At 36.4% G+C, this 24,058-nt stretch overlaps 1 protein-coding gene and 1 non-coding gene across 2 annotated transcripts in view; both read right to left on the bottom strand.

The window, feature by feature from the left end:
- The window catches only part of LOC144331425 (ankyrin repeat domain-containing protein 30B-like), a 132,621-nt gene that overhangs the window by 100,359 nt on the left and 8,204 nt on the right, over positions 1-24,058 (bottom strand). Inside the window, exons 5-9 of the mRNA XM_077947955.1 lie at positions 23,873-24,010; positions 21,220-21,290; positions 15,101-15,195; positions 14,644-14,953; positions 749-779 (exon numbers count right to left, since the gene is read on the bottom strand). Coding sequence (XP_077804081.1) covers positions 749-779; positions 14,644-14,953; positions 15,101-15,195; positions 21,220-21,290; positions 23,873-24,010 — 645 coding nt within the window. The remainder of the gene's footprint in view (positions 1-748; positions 780-14,643; positions 14,954-15,100; positions 15,196-21,219; positions 21,291-23,872; positions 24,011-24,058) is intronic.
- LOC114670281 (U6 spliceosomal RNA) lies at positions 22,562-22,668 on the bottom strand. Its single transcript, XR_003719749.2, has one exon. It is a non-coding gene; the product is annotated as a U6 spliceosomal RNA (small nuclear RNA).

Raw genomic sequence — 24,058 nt, forward strand, 5'->3', positions numbered from 1 at the left:
AAGACTCTAGCAAAAAAAAGAAGACTGCATGCAACTAGGCAGGGTACTGCTTTGAAGAAAAACTAAGCTGGGAAGTCAGTAAACCGAGAAATCTATAAGAAATAGCCTCTAAATATGATTAACATATTTCTACGTAGATATTCTCCAATAAGAGTAAAATAATTCATCTATAGGACTTACCTGGTCTTGCTTATGAAACAAAAACCTATGTCTTGTCACCACAGCTAAGTCAGATCTGCTCTAAAAACTTTGATGATAAAAACAAGGTACTGGTCTACCTCTTTAACTGTTAAACATGTTAGAACAAAGTCTTGGATTAACCAGTGTTCTAAGGGAAATCTCTAAAAAGAGTTAACATATGACAAAATGTGACTTTGTGAATTCATCCCATCTGAACCTGGACCTTGATCCTAATGATGCACAGGTATCCATCAATCTGTGCTGAGGGGCAAGAGAAGAGATTTGGGAGCAAGGTAGGCTGATGGCAAACTCAAGGGTCAGTTACTTTTTAGCTATGAAATCATAGACCAATTAATCAACCTCTCTGAACCACATTTGACTGACTACTACAAAGTAGGTGATAGTAGCACAGATGTTTTACAAAACTGTGTGATGACTATGTGAGATGATAAATATTAAGCACATAATATGTTGTCTAGCCCAGAGTAGAATACTCAACAGATAGTGATTTCTTTCCTCTATATGTTCTGAGTTAAAATATACGTTTTAAAAAACCATAAAGTCTTACCTGAATATAGACTCTACAGAACTCACATGCACTATTAAAGAGAAAAAGTAAAATACATTAAATCAACAAATATAGATAGAAAATACAGAATATTAAAAACATAAGAGGGCATGATGGCACATGCCTGTAATCCCAGCTACTTGGGAAGGTGAGGCAGGAGGATCACCGGAGGAGCCCAGGAGTCTGAAAGTAGCCTGGGAGACATCATGATACTTTAACTTAATTTAAAAGAATCATGCACACTTTCATGCATGATCCAGATATTGTATAAAAAAGCATAATACTCAGATGCTTTGTTATAAAGACTGAGATAATTTGATATACAGCATTCCTTTGGGACAATACATTAAGACTATAGTAAAATTATTATTAAGTATACTACTGGTAGAAAATTGATGCATTAAGAACTATTATTTCCCCTCCTTTATAGTTCTCAAATGAGAGGAAAAATCGAATTTAGCACAATTTGATATCTAAAAGTGAACTACAGTGTACAATAGCCATAATGCAAACAGAATCCTATAAGACTGACAGAAAATTGTATTATTAGCAGAATTAGTATAAGTGGACAGTGTCAACCTTAGAAAGTATAATTTCTAGACAAATGAACTCGGAGCAGTTAGAACAGAGGATACAGTAGTCTCTCTTGATCTGCTCTACTTATAGAAAGAAACACACACACATGATTTCCCTCTGCTTTCACACCACAAACATCAAAACAGAAGACTTCTGCGACCAAATGTTTCGAGGATTTTCTCCACCAACAAGTAGGCAATCAATTCTGTAGCAGAAACCAGCTGGTTGTCCTCTATTCAATTCCAACACTATCTGTCTAGAAATAGTCTCAGATTCCACAGGTTGAAGGCTCAGTCTCACAAGACTGCCCTCCCATACCAATTGCAAATCTGTGTCTCTGAAACTTCTAACCAGCTGATTTCAAGTTGGGGTTCTCAAGACTCCCTCTTTGGGTTTGATTAACATGCTAGAGTGCCCCAAAGATGAAGGGAAACACATTTACCAGTTTATTATAAAGGGTATCACAAAGGAGACACATGAATAGATGCATATGGCAAGTTATGGGGGAAGGGGCATGGAGCTTCCATGCCCTCCCAGGGCACATCAGCCTCCAAATACTTCCATACATTCAGCTTTCTGGAAGGTCTTTGATCCCAGTCATTCTGGGTTCTTAAGAAAGCTTTATTACATAGGCATGAATGAAAAAATCTGCGGCCACTGGTAATTGACCTTATCTTCAGCTCCTGTCACCTCCTAGGAGGTTTAGGGGTGGGGCTGAAAGTCCCAACACTCTAATCATGCCTTGTTCTTTTTTGTGACAAGCTCCTTTCCTGAAGCTATCTAGGGACTGTCAGTTATCACTCAATTATTAGCATACAAAGACATCACTTTGGAGATTCTAAACATTTTATGAGTTGTATGCCACAAAACAGTGTGGAAGACCAAACATATACTTCACAATATAATATTGAAGGTTTGGATTTCTGTGACTTCAGCTACTTGTGGCCAACTGTAGTCCAAAATATTAAATGGGGGATTCCAGAAATATACAAGTCATAAGTCTTAAATAGTGTGTCATTCTAAGGAATATGATGAAATATTAAGACACCCTGTTGCATCTCACCCAGGTCATGAGTCATCCCTTTGTATATGCTATCTGCCCATTAGTCATCAAAATGGTCTGTTCCTGAATCCCAACCATCAACACTATCATGGCTCAATGATCCAGGGTCACATAAAGCAGATGATCCTCCTTCTGATGTGTAGTCAGATAGCCGGAAATAATTAGTAGCCTAACACCACATGACAACTCCTACCTCATTCTCCTGACTTCATCTCATCACACAGGCATTATATCATCTCACAATTATCATATGAGTGAGAAGGGTGAGTACAATACAAGACACTTTGAGAGACCACATTCACTTAACTTTGATTATAATATATTGTTATTGTTTTATTTTATTATGAGTTATTGTTAATCTCTTTCTGTGCCTAATTTACGAATTAAACTTTATCAGAAATATTCATGTATAGAAAAAATATGAATGTATAAGGTTCCATACTATCCACAGTTTCAGACATTCACTGGGTGTCTTAGAAAATATCCCCTGTGGATAAGGGTGAATTACTGTACTGTGCACGTGTGTATGTGTGTGTGTGTGTGTGAGAGAGAGAGAGACAGAGAGAGAGAGAGACAACACAGATCTCCACTCTCCACAAGAAACACATAAAAAACAGCACTTTTCCTCACACATGACCCTTAGCTTTTGACAATTCTGGAAAAATGCTGGCACATGTACTCTCCAGTCTAGACAATTTTCCAGACCCTGTGTATGTTGGCTGCTTCAGTTACAAAAAGTTAGGTAGGATCATGGGAAATTTCTTCTTGGACACCAGAAACATTAACCACATCAATAGTACACTTAAGAACTCTAAAAGAATTCTTTTGAACAGATTACCACTGAAAAACTTGTAAGTTAAATCCAATTGACTTTTCAGTAATCTCATGAAATTCTCACATTTAAAAGAAATTTGCAACATCACTTTCTCTGACTGCTCTCCTACTTTTCATTAGCCACTGCTCAGTCACCTTTACCAAGTCCTTTGACTCTGTAAAATGTTGATAGTCCCAGGGTTTTGTCAATGGCTTTCTTCTTATTCTACATCTTCTGCATAATGGATAAGCTCATTGAGATCTATGGCTTTGCCTAATAATTGTAATAAAATTATTCTAGGCCTGCATCTCCAACCATAGTACTATCTCCAGCTACAAACACCTATAATCCAATTACTTATTGAAAATATCCCACATAAATGTTTCATTAAACTCAATATGTAAAGAAAACTTCGGTCTGTTCCATGACTGTTTGCACTTCTCTGTTGACCTGACAGTTTCCTACTCCTTCCCCATGAGCATTGTAAATGCTAATGCACAATGTGGAAACTTATGAATGACCTGAGATTTTTTTCTGTCCCCTAGCTTTTTAAACTCAATAATCAGTAAATCATATTAACTATACCTATTTTCTGCCTTTGCTTAATCTTTCCATTGCCACTGGAAATACAAACTTATTTTATATTTATATTTCCTAGTCAGAAATGGCCCCTTAACTGATGGCTTTCACAGGGAAAAAGAAACCCTACTTGTCAGGGATCAGAAAAAGTGATTAGAAAAATATTTATAAAGATAGTTACAGGAAATAGACACAAACCTTCTTGGAAGGCCGTGGTTAGAGGTTTGCACAACTTCAGTAAATGATTTGGCTGAAAGCAGCCTAATCCTCTTTACTGTGAGTGGACAGCAATGGAGCAAATAACTAGGGAATGTGGAGGAGTTTATCTAAATAGCTTGTTTACTCATATGGTCCTAAGACCAAACTTTGATCATCCGAGGGTGCATGATTGCTTTGTACTGGGGGGTCAGCAGTGTTAATTACCCTCTAGTGGTGTTGACTTGAGACCTTTCTCTCAAGGAATTCATGGTTATGGAATTCCAAATTCAGCTTACCAAATGGTTTTTAGACAAAGTTTTATTGGAATACAGTCATGCCTATTTCCTCACACATTATCTATGACTGCTTTCATCCTACAATGGTAGAGTTGAAAAGCCGTGATAGGGACCACATCACCTAACATATTTCCTATTTGGCCCTTTACAGGAAAGGTTTGCCAATCTCTGGTTTATACCATGACCAGAATGCCCTGATACTTAATCTAATCTTGTGACTCCCCTACTCAAACATTTCCAATGCATCTCTGCAGAAAATATTGCTGGCTTCCTATACGTAGCCATTATTTATTCTTTCTTGCTACAGAAACACAAGTATATTCATATATTTATTATTCCATTACCCCCATCTCATCTACAAAATGAGAAACCATTATTCTAAGCTAATCACAGTAAAAACACTTGCATTTCTAGTGACTGGTTTACAAATGAGTATGTGTACTAGGGAGGCTGAGGCAGGAGAATTGCTTGAGTGCAGGAGGCGGAGGTGGTAGTGAGCCGAGATCATGCGATTGCACTCCAGCCTGGGCGACAGAGTGAGACTGTCTCCAAAAACATAAATACTTAAAATGCATTCCTGTGTTTTAAATATTTAACTATTTAAGTCAGGTTAAAGCAAAAAGCAAACATGCAAAACTAAAATGTAAGACCGTTTCATCATTAAGGATACGTTTATCATTTGACATCCATGAAGTGTATATCTGGTTTTAAAAAGCAAATTTAACTTCTGATCTCAGCATCCCTAAAGTTCACATTTCATGCAGAGGGTCCAACAAACTCGAATCATACTTTGGGAAGTCACCATTTTCACTCATGTTTAGAAGTGTACCCTGGATCATTTCAGATCTAACATGTTGTAATACCATAGCTCCAATAATCTGTGGGTCACAGTTCGAATTGTTAGTGGAATGTATGATTGCACAAGGAAATACTTTAAATATTTTAGTTTTAATTTCTAATAACTAAAAAAATAGATTAACTTAAAGACTCTGAAATCTGCATGTTTTCATTTTTATTTATTATTAATCAGCATGAAATTGTGTAATTAACTATGGTGCAGTCATACAATGGAATTTTATAAAGAACCTAATATTAAAAAACACAGTTAATTGTGTCCATTATGGATGTCTCTAAAAATTATAATGCTGATCAAAAAAGAACATTGCTGAACATGACACTGTACAACCATGTACGCACTGGAAGTTGAAAAAAAACTACATATTAAATATGACCACGTACACGTGTTGTAAAATGTTTAAACATGCATAAGAATAGTTTTCAAAACTGGTTTAGAATACTGGTTACTTCTAGGCAATAAATGGTAGTTGTGTAAAAAGACTCTAAAGCCAAATGCTTCAGAATCACAGTTATATGAAAAAGTGTGTTTATCAAATATTCATAAAGAAATGATTAATTATTTTCCTCATCTTTACAAGGTAAAGGTACCACTCACAAAAACAGACACACACAGGCACCCACACAGACACACACACACACAAAGAGTTCAGTAATCAGAGTTACTGATTTTCTTAGGATTCTCAAAGTGACAACACTGAAATGAGGTAATTAATGTTAAAACACAATTGTTATATCAGTAAAATAAATGTTCCCCAAAGTAAACTGTGGAATTTGAATTAAGCTTAGAAGAACTAAAAAAAAAAAAAAAAAAAAAAAAAAAAAAAAAAAGTAGAGTTTCAAAATTCACCTTCTTAAATCTTTAATACAAATTCAAAATAGAAAACATTACAGTTTCAGGATACAAAAGTAGAAACAACTGAGATTAAGGCAACATTTAAAAAAAAATACTATTGAAAATTACTGTTCTTGTAATATCAGTTTTTCAAACATAAATATCATTATTGCCATTATTTAGATCAAATCTTTTCATCAAAGTTGAAAAAAATAAAGCATTAGGGATAGAAAGACTATCAAAATATCCAATATTGAAATATTCATCTTTTCATAGTTAAATTGAAAAATTTACCCGGTCTCAACGTTTGTTCATTCTTCCATTCGAAGGCTTCATTTGGAACAGAGTTTTGCATGTCAACAGCAGGCTAAATGGGTTCGGAAGCAAAATGATTAATAAAGAATGTATACTTCACAAAATACGTAGTTAATAAGTCATTCAAAATGAAATTATAAAATTCAATACCTTAAAGTCAGAGGGCTTTTCAGGAAACTCTAAAAAGCAAAAGAGATTTATTATCAATCATAGGTAAATATGACAAAACCAACCACAAATGAATGCAATGACAGTATCTAATTGAGTCCTCTTGCTCAGCTTTGAGAATGATTCCTTTAGGTTTAGGGGGCTTTTCTTTTGGTTTCTTTCTTTAGGATACTCACATGACAGAAATACACTGAAGAAAATATAAATATAGGTTTCACAGATCATGCAGTTAAGACTTCAAAAGCGAGATTGTGTTTCACGTGTAAAAAGAGTTGATATAGGAAAATAAATGTCAAAGCTGAACATGGAAGGCTACACCATATACTAAAAGAAACACATTAGAATCATTTATATTATTCTATTCATCATGTTCTTTAATGTGGCCTATCTTTGGAAAGGTATATAGTTACGATGAGAGTTCAGTTGAATTTAGAACTGACATCTCATCAGTGAAGTGCCATGAATTGATCAGCTTGGATAAATACTTAGGTCATTATACTAAATATAAACATTCATTGTTTTCCATAACCATATGGTGTAATCATATGCCTACATTTCTGTATCCTCTAGTGTATCCATCTGAATGCTTCTTGATCCATTCATGCAAGAAGATGTATAAAACTCATCATGGAAATAATTTACAATAAGCTTTCAATATTGATATATTTATATATAAATTAACTGCAAGAGATATATTAAACATAAATAACTTTTATATTGTTAAGTCACCACAGTATTTATTTTAAAAAGCAATCTTATTATTCAAGTATAAATTCAGTATATTTTTAGTTCCTATAAATCGTCTGATTTTGTGTATCGTTAGTCTATAATAAATTTTTGTGGAATGGCAATTTTATCAAAACAACTCATTTTTTTTTTTTTTTTTTTTTTTTTTTTTTTTTTTTTTGAGACAGAATCTCGCTTTGTCACCCAGGCTGCAGTGCAGTGGTGCGATCTCGGCTCACTGCAAGCTCCAGCTCCCGGGTTCAGGCTATTCTCCTGCCTCAGCCTCCCGAGTAGCTGGAACTACAGGCACCTGCCACCACGCCTGGCTAATTTTTTGTACTTTTAGTAGACATGGGGTTTCACCATATTAGCCAGGATGGTCTCCATTTGCTGACCTCATGATCCGCCCACCTCACCCTCCCAAAGTGCTGGGATTACAGGCATAAGCCACTGCACCTGGCCAAAACAACTCATTTTCTTAAAAATAAAGCCAATGTTCTTACTTTCAAATATATTTCATTTGAATAGATAATATCAACTAAATATATATTTGTCATGAGTGATTGTAATAGCGAAACCTAGTGAGACCAAGATATTCTAAGAAGTGAGGAAAGTCAGAAAATAAGGAAGAGAAAAGGACTATAAAAGGGAATGAAGACTAAGGAAGACAGAGAGTACAGGGAGTTTATGAAGGAACAAGAAGCAGAGCTATAATTTTCTGACCAGTTTTGGTACTGGAGGATCATTTTATATTCTTGCCATCTTTCTAACCATGATCTATCTTTTCTTAAAAAAGTGTTTTATTTTGCCACCTCCATTATATAAACCTGCTTCTTATTCCTTCATGAACTCCCTGTACTCTCTCTGTCTTCCTTAGTCTTCCTTCCCTTTTTACTCCTTTTCTCTTACTTATTTCCAGACTTTCCTCACTTCTTAGAGTATCTTGGTTTCAAAAAATAATTCAGTTCGTTTTGTGTACTCTATATATATCCTGTTGCCAAAACCTGAAAATATATACAACTTATCATCATTTTACTCATCTCTTTTCAATGTTATGTATTTAGTGGGTAATTTTATCTGACTATGAGCATATATCTTTCTTCATGCATTTAGACAAACATATGGTTAAATGACTTTTCAAATAAAAAATGGTTCTTACCTTCTACTTCTCTATTTACATGCTTCATTACACTTTGATCAATAGACTCAGGTATATACACTTGAACTTTTGTAGAACTCTCAAAGAGACTCTGTTAAAAGTAGTATCAATAGATAATTTTGAATTTAAAATCAAAAGAAGCATCAAAATTCCTAATTAAAATATTTTTTAAACTCAATTTCTGATTTCAAAGGCAATTTGATTTAAGGATAGGCACATATTGAAAATCACAACATTTTGATAGAAAACCTCACACATGCTATATCTAGATCAAAGTTTATCTGTTATCTTCATGTGGCTATTGACTTGGTTACTGAGCATGAAAAATAAGCAACATTGACAAAACTTTTCACTCATCTGTATATTTCAAAAAGTAGCTCACTTAAAAATATCTTACTTTATCTTCCTCACCAAAAATCAAGAAGGCACATCAAACAAAGTACAACACTTGCTACCTGAAATAACACATGTTGGGGTTCAATCAGGCTGGTGGGAAAAATATTAGATAGAGATAGTTATATAAATAGACACAAATCTTCTTGAAAGGCCGAGAAGTTTGTATAACTTTGGTAATATATATGGTTGAAGGCAACTTGATCTTTACCTTTAAACAAATTAAAGTAGTCATAAAGGAAGGCAGAGTAGTTTACCTAGCTAGCTTGTTTACTCATATAATCTTAAGACTAACTTTTGATGTACCACAGGCGCTTAAGGGCTTTTTACTCTAGAAGTCCACAATGTCAATCACCCTCTAATGGTGTTGACTCAAGCTTTTGTTAATTAATCTTACTGAATGATTGTGAGTCTGACTAGCTGATCAGGGCCATAGTGGCAACTGTTTACAGAACTCAGCAGGAAGTCTGTAAGCCACTTGGACACCCTCAGCTGGACTGACAGAGCAGAATATCTGTGTGTCAATGTACTTTATTCATCTGTCGCCGGGTCAGAGGTCTGCAAGGGACAGACTCCCTGCATCGGTGCCCCCTCCAGAGGAGTGCAGCTGCAAATACATACTGTATTAAACATTGAAAATACTCATGATTATAGAATTACTTAGTGTTAAAAATGATGCATGGCATGAAGACAATGTTAAGAATAAGTCATATAAAGTATACTCAGAGCATTGTAGAAGTCGCTTTATTTAGGTAAACGGGGAGTTAAAATAATCAAAATGTTTTTGATAAAATGTCTGCTGATAGAAAAAGTACTTGAATAAAATGAAAAAGTACTAAGGAAAACTTATATGTATCTTATGTTTAAATGACAGCAGACAAGTATTAGAAAGTCTTTTTTTGTCTATGGACAAATTAGATAAAGTCAACTTGTCTATTGACATCTCATTTCTGTTACCACTGTGCAGCAGGGGCTTGGATCTAAGAGGTCAGTCACTTCCTGTGTCTTTCCACAGTTGTGACCTTGGACTACATCATTGTTATTTGGTACTTATGTTGCATAAGCATGGCTACCACAAACAGACTCAAAGAGTTCTATTTGTAAAAATAATTTCTACTTTTTAAAACACTCAAACAAATTGTTATTATAGTCCCACTGGTTTCCTATTCTTTATGCATTGTTTTCTCCTCAAATGTTCCTTCAGGTCTATACTGGACAATACAGATATGTCAATAATTTCAAATCCAAAGCGTTATCTTTTATGTTTCAAGTTGTACAAAGCCACAGCTTAAACTGGTTTTCTATGAATCCAATTAGAACTTTTGTATGTCTAGATATACTACCGAATCATATATTTGCCCAAAGGTGGACTCAGAGTAATTCTTTAGCTTTTGGTCAAATTTCACCTCAGAACTCATGTGAATTACTTGTGAATTCTAAGCCTTATTTTTTACACTATACTACACAGTTGTCTGAAACTAATTCTGAAAATTATCAGAATTTCACTACCAAGCAGTAATCTACTTAGCACATAGATATTTAAATATTTCTTTTTTTGGAGACAGAGTCTCACTCTATCACCCAGACTGGAGTACAATGGCCCGATCTGAGTGCAATGGCACGATCTCAGCTCACTGCAACAGCCATCTCCCAGGTTCAAGTGATTCTCCTGCCTCAGCTTCCCAAGTAGCTGGGATTAGAGGTGTGTGCCACCACACCCAACTAATTTTGTATTTTTAGTATAGACAGGGCTTCACCATATTAGCCAGGCTGGTCTCGAACTCCTGACCTCAGGTGATCCTCCCAACTCGGGCCTCCCAAAGTGCTGGGATTACAGGCATGAGTCATCATGCCCAGCCAAGAATGTTTTTAGAAAAATCAGAATTTCTCTTGAGCATATGCAGTGGTAAGAAAACCAAGTCAAAGCCTCTGACTTTATATTTTCACATCACTCAGTATTAATATTCTTAGAGAATAATAACATCAATAATACACAGTACCTCAGAATCACAAGAATTTTCTTCATCTTCCTCTTGTTTGGATTCTGTTGGGAACCTCTGATCTATAAAAGGTTAATCACAGACACATTCATGAGAACATTTCTTCTTATAAAATTTTAAAACATATACAAATCTATTTTCATTCATGAATCTGTGGACTTTCTTCTGTAGCCTGTATATTCTATTGGTGGATAACCACCACCACTTCTATAGTCAATTGGTTAGAGTTGCAATCTTAAAATCTAAAAATCAACTTTATACTCATTAGAATGCAAATAAAATAAAAATTTGATTAGTTTGTATTAATTATTTCTTCACAAAAGTCATATCCTCTTCTCCCGTGAAACACACTATGTCAGAGATTTGCTATTCATTCAGGTAACTTTAATTACCTATCATCTCTCATTACTTTCTAAGTTTTTGTTTTTTACTATTACTTAGTTTTATTGACTAAGCAATCTTTATTACATAGTTCTTCAAAAAAATTATTTATCAATAAATAAGAGTCTGCAAAATACTAACTTTTTGATATTAGCAAAATATATATCCAACCCTTTTAAATTTCAATATGCCATGACAGTATATTTGGTGTGTATATGTTTTAGATAAATAAGCTTAAAGAACTTGTACTGCATATAAATTAAAAACTGCTTTAATTACAATGAGATAGTCTTTCCTTAATGCAACAATATCTTCACAATCAACTTGTGCCTCCTTGGAGAAACATTACAAATTTATAGGAAAAATGATTGCCTTAAGTAACCTAAATTTCCCACATTTCGTAGAATTAAATCAAGGTCCATGCAAGACCCAAGGAATACTGAGCACCATGAGGCAGAACACGAATATATAACAGAAATATTCTAAACGCATCTGAAGTGAATTCACTCAAATTTCCTAGTTAGACATGGCCCCTTAACTGATGGCTTTCACAGGGAAAAAGAAACTCTACCAATTACTATTGTATTTTTTAAGTTAAAAAAATTCAGTAAAAGAAATCAAAGTAAAATAATGGCAAAGAAAGACCTACATGTTTAAATGTGTAAATTGAGCTTCTGAACTTGATTCTTTTTACCCTGAATGGGTCAAACTTTCTTTTTTTTTTTTTTTTTTTTTGAGACGGAGTCTTGCTCTGTCGCCCAAGCTGGAGTGCAGTGGCGCGATCCTGGCTCACTGCAAGCTCCGCCTCCTGGGTTCACGCCATTCTCCTGCCCCAGCCTCCCGAGTAGCTGGGACTACAGGCGCCTGCCACTGCGCCCGGCTCATTTTTTTTTTTTTGTATTTTTAGTAGAGACGGGGTTTCACCGTGGTCTCGATCTCCTGACCTTGTGATCCGCCCGCCTCGGCCTCCCAAAGTGCTGGGATTACAGGCGTGAGCCACCGCGCCCGGCCGGGTCAAACTTTCATAATAGATTGATACTAGGCCACAGATTGGTGACAAAAAAAAAAAAAAAAAAAAAAAAAAAAAGGACTATAGCATGAACTACTACAAAAGCTTCATCTTTAAATCTTTTTATGTAATTACCCTCCATCTTTCTTCTATATGAAGGGCCAGCAAACTATAGGCCGCAGGCCAAATTCAGCTTACCAAACAGTTTTCTATACAAAGTTTTATTGGAGTACAATCTTGCCTATTTGCTCATACATTATCTATGACTGCTTCCACCCTACAATACAGACGTCGATAGCTGTTATAGAGACCACATGGCCTAGCATTTTTTTTTTTTTTTTTTTTGAGATGGAATATTGCTCTGTCACCCAGGCTAGAGTGTAGTGGTGCGATCTCAGCTCCCTGAAACCTCTGCCTCCTGGGCTCAAGTGATTCTCCTGCCTCAGCCTCCCAAGTAGCTGGGATTACAGGCGCACACCACCATGCCTGGCTACTTTTTGTATTTTTAGTAGAGACGGTGTTTCAACATGTTGGCCAGGCTGTTCTCGAACTCCTGACTTCATGATCCACGTGCCTCAGCCTCCCAAAGTGCTGGGATTACAGGCTTGAGCCACCGTGCCCAGCAGCCTAACATATTCCCTATCTGGCACTTTACAGGAAAAGTTTGCCAATCTCTGCCTTATACCATATCCAGTATGCCCTGATACTCAAATCTAATCTTGTGACTCCCCTGCTCAAACTGTTTCAATGAATCCCTGCAGAAAACATTGCTGACTTCCTACGCATAGACATTATTTATTCTTTCTTGCTGCAGAAACACAAGTTTCTTTAGATGTTCAGTATTCCATTACCCCAATCCCATCTCAAAAAGAGAAATTATTATTCTAAGCTAATCACAGTAATTACATTTGCTTTCCTAGTGACTGGTTTAGATATAAGCATGTGGTATAATCCAGCCAATAAAATGTTACAGGAAGATTACTGCAAGCTTCCAAGTTTTCTCCCTCTTTAAAAGAAACATGTGAACAAAAGCAACCCTTCCAGCTTTTAAATATTGTCTTGAGAGAGCATGATTACTGGAGCTGTTGCTAATTAACCAACCAAAAGTGGGATCCCAGCTGGGCACAGTGGCTCACACCTGAATTCCCAGCACTTTTGGAGGCCAAGGCGGGCATATCAGCAGGTCACAAGTTTGAGTCTGGCCAATATAGTGAAACCCCATCTCTACTAAAAATACAAAAAAATTATCCAGGTGTGGTGGCAGGCACCTGTAATCCTAGCTACTTGGGAGGCTGAGGCAGGATAATCGCATGAAGCCAGGAGGCGGAGGTTGTAGTCAGCCGAGATTGCTTGCGCCATTGCACTCCAACTCAGGTGACAGTTTGAGACTCTGTCTCACAAAAAAAAAAAAAAAAAAAAAAAAAAAAAAAAAAAAAAAAAAAAACAGACAGTGAGATCCTATGATATCCCTGTACCACCAAAACAACTTTAGTTCCTATGGTTTTAGCCATTTTTCGTTAGTTCATCTACTATTTATAGCCAGAAAAACTGTGAGAATTTTTCCAGGGCCTACAGAATAAGAGCTACTTAATTCCTATACTATTAAAAAGTGTAGCCTAAGCTTGCCTTATTTAGATATTCAAGTCACGGGTATATACCCAGTAATGGGATGGCTGGGTCATATGGTGCTTCTACTTCTAGATCCTTGAGGAATCGTCGTACTGTTTTGCATAATGGTTGAACTAGTTTACAATCCCACCAACAGTGTAAAAGTGTTCCTATTTCTCCACATCCTCTCCAGCACCTGTTGTTTCCTGACTTTTTAATGATTGCCATTCTAACTGGTGTGAGATGGTATCTCATTGTGGTTTTGATTTGCATTTCTCTGATGGCCAGTGATGACGAGCATTCACCCAAAGGATTATAAATCATGCTGCTATAAAGATACATGCACATGTATGTTCATTGCGACACTATTCACAATTGCAAAGACTTGGAATCAACCCAAATGTCCATTAGTGACAGACTGGATTAAGAAAATGTGGCACATATACACCATGGAATACTATGCAGCCATAAAAAAGGATGAGTTTGTGTCCTTTGTAGGGACATGGATGCAGCTGGAAATCATCATTCTCAGCAAACTATCACAAGAACAGAAAACCAAACACCTCAGGTTCTCGCTCATAGGTGGGAACTAACAATGAGATCACTTGGACTCGGGAAGGGGAACATCACACACCGGGCCTATTATGGGGAGGGGGGGAGGGATTGCACTGGGAGTTATACCTGATGTAAATGATGAGTTGATGAGTGCTGACGAGTTGATGGGTGCAGCACACCAACATGGCACAAGTATACATATGTAACAAACCTGCACATTATCCACATGTACCCTAGAACTTAAAGTATAATAATAATAATAAAAAAGATATTCAAGTCATTCCCAACTACTCCCACATCACACTTTTTTCACTAGGGAACCCGACGTGCCAATAAACCTTACAAAGTTCGCTCAAGCATCTTACCATTGGTACTTGCTTTTGTAGATGTTTCTTTTGTAGGACATGCAATCATCTTAGATGTTCCTTTTTCCAAAACTTTAGTTTTATTAGATGTTACTACTGCCACGCGTTCAGTCTTTACAGGTCTTGGCTTTTTCTCCCATGCGATCTTCCTAAGTCTTCCTGTTACTGGACATATAAATTGCCCATATGTTTCTTTTGCAGGCCTCGTAATTTTTCTAGGTGTTTCTTCTGCTAACTGTTCCAACTTTCCAGATGTCGCTTTCCCCAAGCATTGAATTTTGTCAGGTGTTCCCTCCACCAAGGGTGCAGCCTCATCAGGTGCAGCCTCATCAGGTGTTTTTTCCACCAAGCTTTCAGCTGTGGCAGGTGTTCCCTCCACCAAGGGTGCGGCCTCGTCAGGTGATTTTTCCACCAAGCTTTCAGCTGTGTCAGGTGTTGCCTCCACCAAGGGTGCGGCCTCGTCAGGTGTTTTTTCCACCAAGCTTTCAGCTGTGGCAGGTGTTCTTTCCGCCAAAGGTGCACCCTCATCAGGTGTTCCTGCAGATGTTCCTGCTGCCAAACACACAATCTGGTTATACTAGATTCTTCTACTAAATATCATCCTCCTGACTCTTCACCTGGCAAACTTCTACCCCTTCTGTATGCTTTCCTGAAATATTACCAAACTTTTCTTTTTTTTTTTTTTGAGACAGAGTCTCGCTCAGTCACCCAGGCTGGAGTGCAGTGGTGTGATCTCAGCTCAATGCAATTCAAGCAATTCTCCTACCTCAGCCTCCCAAGTAGCTGGGATTATAGGCAAGGGGCCACATCGCCCCGCTAATTTTTCATATTTAGTAGAGACAGGTTTCACCATGTTAGTCGGGCTGGTCTCAAACTCCTGAGCTCAAGCAATCCATCTACCTTGGCCTCCCAAAGTGCTAGGATTACAGGAGTGAGCCACTGCGCCTGGACACTATCAAACTTTTTAAAGCTTTAATTCTTCACCTTGGATATAAAATGTCTGACACATGCTGAATACAGTAACAACATGACATAATAAGTAATAATTATAAGCTCCCAAAGGGGTTCTGGCACAGAGTAAGCACTAAATAAAGTAATAAATAATAAAAAGATGATAATAACAAGAAAAATGCTTAGTACCTTAGTAAAGTAGTAAATAATAAAAAATGACAATGATAATAACAAGGAAGATGCTTAGTGCCATAAAGATACCTGACAGTTGTTAAGTGGACAAGTGGATAAATGAATAAAAAATGTTTTTTAGAAAATTCTGTTGGAAAAATGCAGAAATTCAATAGGGACACCTGTACTGTATTATGAGCACCTCAAAGACCCAAACAATGTGTATTCTATCTTTGTCTCTTGCAACTTGCAAAACCTAACTTATAGAGGTCCTTTGATAAATATATAATAAATAAGTGCTCATATAGTTCATATTGTACAATGCATTATGTCACATTTAGGTATCACAGTAGCATTTTTGTTCTTATGAAAGATTTGTGTAGCTTTATTATAATTTGTTGAGCCTAGAGTTAAGCTATTTGAATATTTATAATGATAATATTTTGACTATTAGAAACACAGTCTCTTGTTGTAACAAATTACTATTAACACACTAATTATCCAGCAGATAGAACAACATATCTTGTTCTAATGAAGTAAATATATCTTATTTGGTTTCAACTTAGGGGGAATGAAGTTGATAATAGTGAGACCTTGTTGGTACAAGACTATGTAACATAACCTGCGCTTCTCAACAAAAAAATTGCTTTTCTGACTTCTACATTCAGTAAGTATCTTTGAAAAATAATCTCCTTTTGGTACTGAGGCACCCTGGCTAAGTTTTGTGATTCTTGTTGGCATTTGTTTATGGTGCCAGAAAAGTGTTACTAAATTTCAAGTTCTAAAGATAGTTACTTTTTTAGTGACACAAGTCACCGTCCCACAGTTGATCCTTGAATAAGGGTTTCACTGTAGCAGCCCACTAATAGACAGATTTTTCTTTTCCATTGCCACTGCAAGATAGCAAGACAAATCTCTCCTCTGCCTCCTCCTTATCAGACTACTAACATGAAGGCAAATAAGAATGAAGACCTTTATGTATAATAATTCACTTCCACTCAATAGTGAATATATTTTTTCTTTCTTATAAAAGTTTCTTTCTTCCAGCTCACATATAAAATAGAAACTATGAGTTAATTGACTGTTTATGCTTTCAGTGAGGCTCCAGATCAACAGTGGACTACTAGTAAAGTTTTGGAGGAGTCAAAAGAAACAGATTTTCATATGAAGCAGATTTTCAGCTACATGGGGGATCAGCACCCTAACTCTCATTGCTCAAGACTCAACTGTAATTAATTCTCACTTACTAAATCCAAACTATGTATTGTAAAAATTAAATAGAGCCCAGAAGTTCAATACCAGCCTGGGCAACATAAGGAGATCCTGTCTCTACAATAAATAAATAAATAAATAAATAAATTAATTAATTAATTAAAAAAACCGTGTTTCTTCATCGGTTATTGTGGGAGTTCAGTCAAGCTGGTGAAAAACATTTTAATATGAAGTTATAGGACATAGACACAAATCTTCTTGGAAGGCCAGAGGGTTTTGTAAAAGTCTCAAGATAAGGTTATGGCTGAAAGCAGCCTAATTCTTACCTTGATTAAATAGCTTAAAGTGGGTACAAAGGAAGGTAGAGTAGTTTATCTAAATAGCTTATTTACTTATGTGGTCTTAAGACTAACTTTTGATCACCCATGGGCAGGATGGCTCTCCTGGGGTGGGGGGGGTGACCAGATTAATTACCCACAGGTGTGTTGACTCAAAGCCTTTGTCATTAAAACTTTGCTAGTAAATGCCCACAGGGCCAGCTAGCCAGGACTGTGGCTGCTGACTCTTTACAGCACCTTCCTTGGTGTCTGTAATCAGCTCAGAACCCTTGCTGCTCTTTCACTGAATATGGGTGTCTGGGTATGTGTCTCAATCATCTGTAGGACGGACCGCCGCAGGTTATAGTATTCAAATGTTACAGCTTTCTGTTATTAATTCCTACTTTTCATTATTAGATGTTCAATTCTTTGTGGCTTGTAATTCAGGGCATGTAAGCTACTTTATAATTTGTAATAAAATTTGTTTATAAATATATGAATTCGTTAATATATGAAGCAGATTTTCAGCTGCTTAAATTAAATTGGCTAACCTAAGCATCCCCTATTACTGAATTCATCAATCACAACAAGGGTTATACATTTTATAACAAGCCTAAGTTGTTAGGACAATTGAGGAAACATACAATATACAAACTTAAAAATTGCATTACTTATGTATAGAAAAGTATTATATAGGATTTTAGGGACCATAATTAAACAAATATTTTTTCAGATAATATTTTTAGAGATTATAAACTACCAGGAGTTGGTTTTTTGAAAAGATCAACAAAATTGACAGACCACTAGCAAGACTAATAAAGAAGAAAAGAGAGAAGAATCAAATCGACGCAATTAAAAATGATAAAGGGGATATCACCACCGACCCCACAGAAATACAAACTACCATCAGAGAATACTATAAACACCTCTACGCAAATAAACTGGAAAATCTAGAAGAAATGGATAATTTCCTGGACACTTACACTCTTCCAAGCCTAAACCAGGAAGAAGTTGAATCCCTGAATAGACCAATAGCAGGCTCTGAAATTGAGGCAATAATTAATAGCCTACCAACCAAAAAAAGTCCAGGACCAGATGGATTCACAGCTGAATTCTACCAGAGGTACAAGGAGGAGTTGGTACCATTCCTTCTGAAACTATTCCAATCAATAGAAAAAGAGGGAATCCTCCCTAACTCATTTTATGAGGCCAACATCATCCTGATACCAAAGCCTGGCAGAGACACAACAAAAAAAGAGAATTTTAGACCAATATCCCTGATGAACATCGATGCAAAAATCCTCAATAAAATACTGGCAAACTGGATCCAGCAGCACATCAAAAAGCTTATCCACCATGATCAAGTAGGATTCATCCCTGGGATGCAAGGCTGGTTCAACATTCGCAAATCAATAAACATAATCCAGCATATAAACAGAACCAAAGACAAGAACCACATGATTATCTCAATAGATGCAGAAAAGGCTTTTGACAAAATTCAACAGCCCTTCATGCTAAAAACGCTCAATAAATTCGGTATTGATGGAACGTACCTCAAAATAATAACAGCTATTTATGACAAACCCACAGCCAATATCATACTGAATGGGCAAAAACTGGAAAAATTCCCTTTGAAAACTGGCACAAGACAGGAATGCCCTCTCTCACCACTCCTATTCAACATAGTGTTGGAAGTTCTGGCTACGGCAATTACGCAAGAGAAAGAAATCAAGGGTATTCAGTTAGGAAAAGAAGAAGTCAAACTGTCCCTGTTTGCAGATGACATGATTGTATATTTAAAAAACCCCATTGTCTCAGCCCAAAATCTCCTTAAGCTGATAAGCAACTTCAGCAAAGTCTCAGGATACAAAATTAATGTGCAAAAATCACAAGCATTCTTATACACCAGTAACAGACAAACAGAGAGCCAAATCAGGAATGAACTTCCATTCACAATTGCTTCAAAGAGAATAAAATACCTAGGAATCCAACTTACAAGGGATGTAAAGGACCTCTTCAAGGAGAACTACAAACCACTGCTCAGTGAAATCAAAGAGGACACAAACAAATGGAAGAACATACCATGCTCATGGATAGGAAGAATCAATATCGTGAAAATGGCCATACTGCCCAAGGTAATTTATAGATTCAATGCCATCCCCATCAAGCTACCAATGAGTTTCTTCACAGAATTGGGAAAAACTGCTTTAAAGTTCATATGGAACCAAAAAAGAGCCCGCATCTCCAAGACAATCTTAAGTCAAAAGAACAAAGCTGGAGGCATCACGCTACCTGACTTCAAACTATACTACAAGGCTACAGTAACCAAAACAGCATGGTACTGGTACCAAAACAGACATATAGACCAATGGAACCGAACAGAGTCCTCAGAAATAATACCACACATCTACAGCCATCTGATCTTTGACAAACCTCAGAAAAACAAGAAATGGGGAAAGGATTCCCTATTTAATAAATGGTGCTGGGAAAATTGGCTAGCCATAAGTAGAAAGCTGAAACTGGATCCTTTCCTTACTCCTTATACGAAAATTAATTCAAGATGGATTAGAGACTTAAATGTTAGACCTAATACCATAAAAATCCTAGAGGAAAACCTAGGTAGTACCATTCAGGACATAGGCATGGGCAAAGACTTCATGTCTAAAACACCAAAAGCAACGGCAGCAAAAGCCAAAATTGACAAATGGGATCTCATTAAATTAAAGAGCTTCTGCACAGCAAAAGAAACTACCATCAGAGTGAACAGGCAATCTACAGAATGGGAGAAAATCTTTGCAATCTACTCATCTGACAAAGGGCTAATATCCAGAACCTACAAAGAACTCAAACAAATTTACAAGAAAAAAACAAACAACCCCATCAAAAAGTGGGCAAAGGATATGAACAGACAGTTCTCAAAAGAAGACATTCATACAGCCAACAGACACATGAAAAAATGCTCATCATCACTGGCCATCAGAGAAATGCAAATCAAAACCACAATGAGATACCATCTCACACCAGTTAGAATGGCGATCATTAAAAAGTCAGGAAACAACAGGTGCTGGAGAGGATGTGGAGAAATAGGAACACTTTTACACTGTTGGTGGGATTGTAAACCAGTTCAACCATTATGGAAAACAGTATGGCGATTCCTCAAGGATCTAGAACTAGATATACCATATGACCCAGCCATCCCATTACTGGGTATATACCCAAAGGATTATAAATTATGCTGCTATAAAGACACATACACACGTATGTTTATTGCGGCACTATTCACAATAGCAAAGACTTGGAATCAACCCAGATGTCCAACAGTGACAGATTGGATTAAGAAAATGTGGCACATATACACCATGGAATACTATGCAGCCATCAAAAAGGATGAGTTTGCGTCCTTTGTAGGGACATGGATGCAGCTGGAAACCATCATTCTTAGCAAACTATCACAAGAACAGAAAACCAAACACCGCATGTTCTCACTCATAGGTGGGAACTGATCAATGAGATCACTTGGACTCAGGAAGGGGAACATCACACACAGGGCCTATCATGGGGAGGGGGGAGGGGGGAGGGATTGCATTGGGAGTTATACCTGATGTAAATGATGAGTTGATGGGTGCAGCACACCAACATTGCACAAGTATACATATGTAACAAACCTGCACGTTATGCACATGTACCCTACAACTTAAAGTACAATAATAATAAATAAATTAAAAAAAAGAGATTATAAACTACCTACAATGAAATTATTAACTAATTCTGAATTATAAACTAAAAATTAAAGCTACATATATATATACACACACACACATATGTACATATGTAAACACATGCTATTTACACATTGCTTTTTGAATTGCCTTTTTGTGATCAACACTTCCATAATCTTATGGTAGCACCACCAAGAGTAGTTTACTATCAGAAGTCTTACCTGGACCGGCATTTTTAGGTAATTTTCGTATATATTCCAAAAGTTGTTGATGAATGCTAGGTATTAAAATGTAATAAATAAAATTACTATTTTAACACTGATATTATAAAAAACATTTACCAAATGTATTAAGTTCTTAGAGTATTTCAGACAATATCAGAGCTAATATCAGAACATTACTTATTCCATAGACTTTAAGTTTGTTAGCTCTATGAACTTATTAAGTTTCTAATTAAAGAAGAATTAAAGTAAGATGAAATAGTCATGAATTGAGGGCAGTATAACTCAGTAAATTAACTACAGTTAGCTTGGCTTAATGGAAAATGTTCCTAACTCAGAAAATGTTCTAGCATGTTACCAATAGGTACTTTTTGTTGAACAAGCTGCTTCTCTTAGGCTCAATGTCTTCTAAAAATGAGGATTTTAGAGCCTCATTTCACTAGGTTATAATAAAGATTTAACGAGATAACATTTTTTAAATGCTCAAAGAAATAGTGAAGCAATGAAATAACTTGTTCTTGAACCTTATTGCTGAAACTATTTTAAAATTCCCAATAAAACCCAATGTGTTGGCCTGGTGTAGTGGCTCATGCCTGTGATGCAAGCACTTTGGGATACTGAGACAGGAGGATTGCTTGAGCCCAGAAGTTCAAGACCAGCCTGGGCAACAAGGGAAGACCGTGTCTCTACAAAAAATAAATTTAATATTTTTTAAAAAGTGTTTCTTCATAGGTTATAATGTTCAAATGTTGCAGTTTTCTGTTATTAATTCCTACTTTTGGTTATTAGATGTTCTAGTCTCTGTGGCTTGTAATTCAAGGCATCTAAGCTATTTTATAATTTGTAATGAAATTTATTTATAAATATATTAATTCATCAAATTGGATAACCTGATTATCCTCTATTACTGAGCTCATCAGTCACACCAAGGGCAGAAAACTAATAGATGTCAGCATCTGGCTTGGACTACTACTACTCTTTATCTACCTCCTTAAACCTGAACTAACAAATCTTTGTTAAACTGAGGCTTAGTCACTATGTTCATTTCCAGCTGCTGTGGAAGACAAAACCCTACCACTATTTTTTGTAAGTTTCACAAAGAAGATGCAAGTTTTTATTTTCTCATTTCTGAGATGCCTACTTACAACATATTTGCACAGAAGATCCTATGTGTTACTCACCACATCTCATTTCATACATCACCTACATAAATATTTTTTGTATGAAAATCACAACTGCAATACTTGGTGTCACGCATTTTGCTTTGACTCACACCGTTTCCTTAGAGCTAGTTAGAAAGTAGTCAAACGTCCTTTTGGGGACTGCAAGAAATATGCAACACTTCACAGATTTGTGTGCCATCCTTGTGCAGGGACCATGCTGATCCTCTCGACATTGTTTCAATTTTAGTATATGTACCACTGAAGCCAGAACAGATCCCAACTTTTACACATGAAGACTGATCAATGATGGATGAGGCTTAGCTCTGTTAAATCTAACTAACTTACTTGAGATAGAGTGAAGTCTATTGAATGGCTTCATGGTAATGCAGAATTTGAAAATATTTTAAAAACTCGATATAGAGATGCAAGTAGCATGAGAGATTTTTGCTTTTAGGAAAAAAGAATCACTTGAGGGGACAATTACAAGTTGGAACCGACTACAAATTTGGAAAGATGACATAGGATCTTACAGAATAAGATGAGGCCTTCCACTAATTGCCAGGGATATAGATCTGGTAACAAAATAAAAATGGATCTCTAATTTATTCCTGTAACATTATTTCAACCTGTCTTACAGTTTTAAACTATCACAACTAATATTTGCTAGAGAAAATAGAAAAAAGTCATTCAAAGGATAACTTACCATGAAGGTCTAGGCCAAGTCCAGGCTAAGATGTGGGTTTCACATCAGGTTTTGAGTGGGAGGAGAAGGGTCAATTTGCTCACTATGTGGGTGGCTAAAGTTAAAAGTCCTAGCTGCCAGAGCAGGGTGCTGGTACTTTGGAAATAATGGCTGAGAATATGTATGTGAACTTTAAAAAACTAATGACTTTGAAGTCTACATATGGATCACCATAAAGGCTGAGGGATCTATGTCAGTAAGGTCACAAAGGTCAATCATTACCAGACTGCAGGAGCAGTTTCAATGGCAATGATGCAGCAACAGAATCAATGGAAACAACAAAATTCCTACTTTTATACATGAAGACTGATCAATGATGGATGAGGCTGAACTCTGTTAAATGTAACCAACTTACTTGAGATATGGCGATTTCCACCTCCAATCCTTTTGACTTATACAAAAAGAATGTCTTCCTTGGACTTAGGGAACCCTTTGGATTTTTTTTTTTTTAAATTCAAGTATTTAGATATGGAAGACAGCCCCTAGGAGACACTATCAGGTTTTCTGCTAAAGTGGACGTTTCAAGACCCAAATAACTAATTAGAAAAATCAACTAGACAACATTAGAGATAAAGTTGTTGAAAGTCCTTAAATAAAGAATCTTGGACACGATACTCCTAACTAGTCTAGCTTTTTGCCTAGTTTCTGGCTGATGAAGTGAACTAACTCACATTCAAAAACTACCTGAAACAAGCTATAAAATCTCTCCTAGCCTCTAAATGTAAACACTTACTGATCAAATCCACAAGCAATAGCATAACGTACTGCAGTCATTCCACACGTATCTTCAGCAAAGACGTCAACATTTCGCAGAAGCAGCATGCCGACTATCTCTGATGATCCATGACATACAGCGAGCATGAGAGCTGTGCTAAAATAACAAAGAGATCACTTCATTATTATGAGCAGAACCAATTTA

This window comes from Macaca mulatta, chromosome 9, assembly GCF_049350105.2.
Source record: "Macaca mulatta isolate MMU2019108-1 chromosome 9, T2T-MMU8v2.0, whole genome shotgun sequence".
NCBI lineage: Eukaryota > Metazoa > Chordata > Mammalia > Primates > Cercopithecidae > Macaca > Macaca mulatta.